Raw genomic sequence first — 6746 nt, forward strand, 5'->3', positions numbered from 1 at the left:
GAAAATAATAGTGCAGGTGTATATGGAAATCACGAAGTGACGTTGGAAAGCGCTATTTTAAACTGGTGCACAAATAAGAGAGGGTGTTCTGGAATTAAATAATTTGGGTTGGACATGTGGATCCAAAACTTCCTGGCTATGTGACCTTGAGCAAGTTACTTACCTTCTCTGAGCCTTACCTCAGCCTACCTCATAGGCTGTGGCCAGGACTGAATGAAGAATATGGAAATTCTTGGCACACAGTGGCAGCTCAATAGCTTCTCCCACCTCCTCCTCCCCTTCATGCTCAGTGAGCAGTTCTAGATAAGGTTTTCTCTTAATCAGCATGCTGATACTTTAGGACATGGGTTCCTCCTATGCCCCTATATGATGTCTTGATCTTTCCCTCCTGCCCACCTTTCAGTGGCCACCTTGCCATCTCTACGCTGATCATGCTTTCTGTATTTGGACTCTCCATCCCCATCTCGGCCACAGAACTTCTCCTGGCCTCCACCACCTTCTGCCTAGTATTCTGGATGTTCAGAGCCTGGAGGCCTGGGGTCCCCAAAGGCTTGAAGAGTCCTCCAGGGCCCTGGGGCTGGCCCCTGCTTGGACACATGCTGACCTTGGGGAAGAACCCACACCTGGCGCTGTCACGACTGAGCCAGCGTTATGGGGACGTGCTAGAGATCCGCATTGGCTGCACACCTGTGCTGGTGCTCAGTGGCCTGGACACCATCCGGCAGGCTCTGGTGCGGCAGGGCGACGATTTCAAGGGCCGGCCTGACCTCTACAGCTTCACCTTCATCTCTGGTGGACAAAGCATGACCTTTAACCCAGACTCTGGACCGGTGTGGGCTGCCCGCCGGCGCCTGGCCCAAAATGCCCTGAAGAGTTTCTCTATTGCTTCAGACCCGACTTCCTCATCTTCTTGCTACTTGGAGGAGCATGTGAGCAAGGAGGCTGAGGTCCTCATCAGCAAGTTCCAGGAGCTGATGGCAAGGGTTGGACACTTTGACCCCTACAGGTATGTAGTGGTGTCAGTGGCCAACGTCATATGTGCCATGTGCTTTGGTCAGCGCTATGACCATGATGATCAAGAGCTACTTAGTATAGTCAACCTGAGTAATGAGTTCGGGGAGGTGGCTGCTTCCGGAAACCCAGCTGACTTCCTCCCTATCCTCCGTTACCTGCCCAACTCTGCCCTGAGTATCTTCAAGGACGTGAATAAGAAGTTCTACATCTTCATGCAAAAGATGGTTAAGGAACACTATAAAACGTTTGAGAAGGTACAGACTGGGGAGAGGCAGGTGGGTGGTGAGGAGCAGGTAGGGTCAGGGGTCAGGTGGTCAGTGATAACTGGAGCAGCATGGGGTTTGGCAGACTCTCAGGGGCCTTCACCCTGGGATTTTGAAGTTAGTAATGGATAGGACTCCATCCATGGAGGGGAATAGAACGTTTTCTTGACCAGTCCTTTTATCCTTCTAACAGACAGCAATATTTACTGAATAGCCAGTCCATGCTGTACCCTAGGCCAGTTATAGGGACTAGGAAGAATTAAAAAGTTAGTCTCCTGGCCTCATGGGAGAGAAAAGGGTAAAGAGGCCTGGCCGGTGTAGTTCAGTGGTTGACCGCTGACCTATGAACCAGGAAGTCATTGTTCGATTCCCGGTGAAGGCACATGACCAAGTTGTGGGTTTGATCCTCTGTTGGGGGGGTGTACAGGAGGCAGCCAATCAATGGTTCTCTCTCATCATTGATGTTTCTATCTCTCCCTTTCCCTTTCTCTCTGAAATCAATAGATACATACAAGGGTAAAGAGCACGTCCAGATGATAATGGTATCAGACTCAGTCAGGTTTCTCTTGAGTTGGGGCAGGAGAGAGCCTTGGTCAGGCAGAGAGAAGCTGGGATGGCAGCTTTGGGTGTGTGAGTGGGGGTATCATCTCTTGAACAAAGATACTAGGGATGGTAAGAGACCAGATCTGGATGGAGAGGTAGGTCTGGGTTTGGGATCTTGCTCACCCGTGGGCCTTCTGTACTCAGGGCCACATCCGAGACATCACAGACAGCCTGATCAAACATTGTCAGGACAAGAAGCTGGATGAGAACGCCAATATCCAGCTGTCAGATGAGAAGATCGTTAGTGTCGTCTTGGACCTGTTTGGAGCTGGTATGAGCTACCCCATTTGCCTTTCCTGTACTCAACTGCCAAACCCCATCAACCACCAAGCTTCTCCCTCTGTTCTTTTCTGGACAGGGTTTGACACAGTCACAACTGCCATCTCTTGGAGCCTCATGTACCTGGTGACAAGCCCCGGTGTGCAGAGAAAGATCCAGGAGGAGCTCGGTAGGTAGTGACCTCCTTCAGAGTGCTCAGTGCAGGGGACCCAGCCGTGGTATGGGAGGCATCTTCATCTGTCTGTCCGCTGTGCCCCGCAGACACAGTGGTTGGCAGGGCACGGCAGCCACGGCTCTCTGACAGGCCCCAGCTGCCCTATCTGGAAGCCTTCATCCTGGAGACATTCCGACACTCCTCCTTCGTCCCCTTCACCATCCCCCACAGGTGAGGCCCCATGGAACTACTTCTACCTGATACTGGGCCTTACTTCAGTCCATGCACTTGATCAGGGCTGGTGGGAGGGACATGGTATGGGGGGTCGAGGGATCTCATTGTGGCCCTGAGCTTAACTGAGCTTCTTCCCTCCCCAGTACTACCAGAGACACAAATTTGAGTGGCTTTTACATCCCCAAGGGGCGTTGTGTCTTTGTGAACCAGTGGCAGATCAACCATGACCAGTAAGTTGAAACTCCACCCTCTTCTGAGTTTCAGACCCTGCTGTCCCTGGCCATTTGCCTATCCCCTACTTTTGTGGGCTGGGGTGCAACCTCCTGCTTCTGAGCTGCTTCTTCAGTTACTCGCTCTGATTACAGGAAACTGTGGGATGACCCATCCGAGTTCCGACCAGAACGTTTTCTCACCCCCAATGGCACTATCAACAAGGCACTGAGTGAGCAGGTGATTCTCTTTGGCCTCGGCAAGCGGAAGTGCATTGGTGAAAACATTGCCCGCTTCGAGGTCTTTCTCTTCCTGGCCATCATGCTGCAGCAGGTAGAATTCAGCATACCACCAGGCGTGAAGGTGGACATGACCCCCATCTATGGGCTGACCATGAAGCATGCCCACTGCGAGCACTTCCAGGTGCAGGTTCGCTCTTAGGTGGCTGAGAGCCCTGCAGAGCCTTGTACCTGTAAAAGCTACTCAGACTTGTGTCTCTGGTGGTACTGGGGATGGAGGTAAAGTCAAGCACAGGGCCACAACGAGACCCCCTACCTTCCATATCGTGTCCCTCCCACCAGTCCTGATCAGGTATACCAATTGAAGTAAGGCCCATAACTGTCTCCTTGGCCTGGCTGCCCAGACAGGCCAGGGGGATGGCCCAGGGAGGTCTAAGCTTTGGCTTAAAAACCACAAATAGTGGACTGGCTGATATTCTACTGTGTAGCTGCAGGCAATCCTGAAGGATCATGCCTGTACCCCACCCTGGACTTTCCCCCTCTGCATACTAAATGCAGACAGTGGACACTGTAGGAGCTGATGGAACCTTCTGACACAGTGCTTGAGCTAGGAAGTCTGGTAAGGTTAGGAGGTTCTCAACCCTCTGGAGCTCTTTGGAAGTCCCTGGGCCCAGCATCTAGCTGACTTTATGTGGGGGCTAACTGGCTTGAGAAACATTTAGAATAAGCAACACCAGGGCCTGTCCAATCACTTTGACAATTGGGAACCATCAAAAGTGAAGGGAAGAGGCAGCCCAGGATACTGGCACAGAGATGGGCTCCCCTCTTGAACAAGGCTGAAGAATCTGACCACATGAGTCTGAGACCACATGTGCCTGGGAGGATTCCCTTCCTTTCTGCAGACAGGAACAGTGCTGCTTCCGGCCTTAGGCAGCCTCTGTTCCTATCCAGGAGGAGCTAGGGACTTGGGTCTTAGAAGAGCAAAGAGCAGAGAGAGTCCTATATCGAGTAACCAGGATCACATCTGGAACTAGGGGGTGGTAATTCAATCACCTTCTATTGGTCTCCTTTCTCTATACCCTGTATTAATATGTCTTTTTAAAATGTTTGTAAACAAGGAACTTTTCATTTTAGCCTGCATTGTACTTGCTTGTTTGCATTTATTATACAGTATGTAAAAGCTTAAAAACAACTAACTTAATGTGATAGAAAAATTCATATCCACATATCTAGAAATGTGTAGGAAACATCTTCCTGAGCTAAATAAAGATATTATGCAGAAGTGGAGATTTTTGAATCTTGAATTAAACCATTGCTCATCTACATTCCCACCCTGCTCTCAATCTTGTGTCTAGTTTTACTGTAGGAGAAGAAAAGTAGGTGGATAGGAGGTAAAGCCACTCTTCCCAGGCAGCTCACAATCTGGTTGGGGACAGAGCACACATTAACTAACAGCATTCTCTGGACCAGGCACTGGGGGGGTATAAAGTGAGTAAAACATGGCCCCTGCCTTCGAGCGCCTCCCAAGTTGCTGGCTCATAAACACATTATCCTACTCATTGTGATCAGGCAGATACATACAGGAGGGTGAGGTCCAGAGCCTTGGGGTGAGGGATGGTGGGAAAGATTACTGGGTCTTGGGGACAACTGTGAATAGTCTTCCTTGAAGGTAGTTTCCCTTGGGTAGATTCTGGTCAGTGTAGAGAGAGGGAGAGGTTCAAAGTTGTGGTCTATTCCTCACTAGTCATATCTGGCTCAGGTCCTGCAGCCATATTAGAACCCAAGGCTAATCATAGATGGAGAACAAGGCCTTTGGTTGTCAGCCACATAAGCAGACTGTGGCCCAGATTTCTTTTTTTAAATATATTTTTATTGATTTCAGAGAGAAAGGGAGAGGGAGAGAGAGACAGAAACATCAATGATGAGAGAGAATCATCAATCAGCTGCCTCCTGTGTGCCTCCTACTGGGGATCGAGCCCACAACCAAGGTACATGCCCTTGACCGAAATCAAACCCGGGACCCTTCAGTCCACAGGCTCTATCCACTGAGCTAGAGATGCCCAATCATTCTTGTACTGATTTATTTTTTTACTTAAAAAATAACTTGTTTCCTGTGCTATAACACAGATGAGCCTGAGAACATCATGCTAAATGAAAGAAACCAGACACAAACGGCCACATATTATATAATTCCAGTTATATGAAATGTCCAGAACATGCAAATTCATAGAGACAGAAAGTACATTAGTGGTTGCCAGGGGCCAGGGGATGGAATAAAGGAAGATACAAGGTTTCTTTTAAGAGTGATGGAAATATCCTGGAATTATATAATGGTGATGATTGGATAACCTTTTTATGCTATTTTTCAATTACAGTTTACATTCAATATTATTTTGTATTATTTTCAGGTGCACAGCATATACTAAAAACCACTGAATTATGCAGTTTAAACTAAAACACTAAAAAATGAAAGAGTTTGTCAACCTTTTTTCTAAAAAAAAGTGAGAAAGGAATGGGGATAGTATATACACAATTTATGTAAAGTTCTCAATAATCATATTCTTAATAATATTAGTATTTCTATTTTGAGACTACATGGTAATTTAGGGTAAAATAAATGAGCAATTAATAATGAGAATATTCTAATTCATAATCCCCTGTATCCTTGAGAACCAGGATTTTTGGTATGGAAAAAAAGAGATACAGATATAATATAGAAAAGGTTAAGTTAAAAGGTATATATGTTGCCCGGCTGGTGTGGCTCAGTGGTTGAGAGTTGACCTATGAAAAAGGAGGTCACAGTTCAATTCCCAGTGCATGCCAAAGGCAGCCAACCAATAATTCTCTCTCATCATTGATGTTTCTATCTCTCTCTCCCTCTCCCTTTCTCTCTGGAATCAATAAAAAAATATTTTTTAAAAAGCATAAAAGGTATATATATATAATGTATATGTATATTTCTAAGTGTTAGAAACAATGGCCAACTCATAGCAATGAGCATTCCTAATGCCTAGATTACCATCCAGGGTTTCTTGCAAGAGAAACACTGGTTACAGATATGGGGTAAGAAATGTAAAAGATGAGCTTAAAACAGTTACACAAACCACAAAGCAAATATGCCACAATATGACCATGAGTGGATTAAGCCATTCAGGAGCCTATGGAAAAGGCTCCAACTGGCCAAAGATAGAACAATTCTGAGTGTCATAAAAATATTTCCACTGATTAAAACCCATCAAATATGTTTGAATCCATGAGCTCATAAAAAATCAGCTGATTACCTTCAGCGGAACCAACCTACTTATCTTGAAAAGTGAAAAACCAAGGCAAAAAGCAAGCATTTATTCTACCTTTTCTTTTTTTTTCTTTGATTAGTTAAATCTTTATTGTTCAGATTATTACATTTGTTCCTCTTCCCCCCCCCATAATTCCCCTCCACCCAGTTCCCACCCCACCCTCCGCCCTCACCTCCCCCCACGCACTGTCCTCATCCATAGGTGCACGATTTTTGTTCAGTCTCTTCACGCATGCCCCTCACCTCTTTCCCCCACAAGAATAGTCAGTCCACTCCCTTTCTGTGCCCCTGATTCTATTATAATCACCAGTTCATTCTGTTCATCAGATTCTTTATTCACTTGATTTTCAGATTCACTTGTTGATAGATGTGTATCTGTTGTTCATAATTTGTATCTTTACCTTTTTCTTCTTCTTCCTCTTCTTAAAGGATAACTTTCAGCATTTCATATAATA

The 6746-nt window shown here is 46.4% G+C and overlaps 1 protein-coding gene across 1 annotated transcript; it reads left to right on the forward strand.

The window, feature by feature from the left end:
• Window positions 1-431: 431 nt before the first annotated feature.
• CYP1A1 (cytochrome P450 family 1 subfamily A member 1) lies at window positions 432-3198 on the forward strand (the record flags this gene model as incomplete). Its single annotated transcript, XM_081105505.1, has 6 exons — window positions 432-1268; window positions 2025-2151; window positions 2239-2328; window positions 2421-2544; window positions 2691-2777; window positions 2913-3198. 6 exons carry the CDS (start codon window positions 432-434, stop codon window positions 3196-3198), a joined length of 1551 nt encoding a protein of 516 aa, XP_080961631.1.
• Between the last annotated feature and the right edge of the window lie 3548 nt (window positions 3199-6746).

Source organism: Myotis nattereri (assembly GCF_964212035.1).
Source record: "Myotis nattereri genome assembly, chromosome: 1".
Lineage (NCBI taxonomy): Eukaryota > Metazoa > Chordata > Mammalia > Chiroptera > Vespertilionidae > Myotis > Myotis nattereri.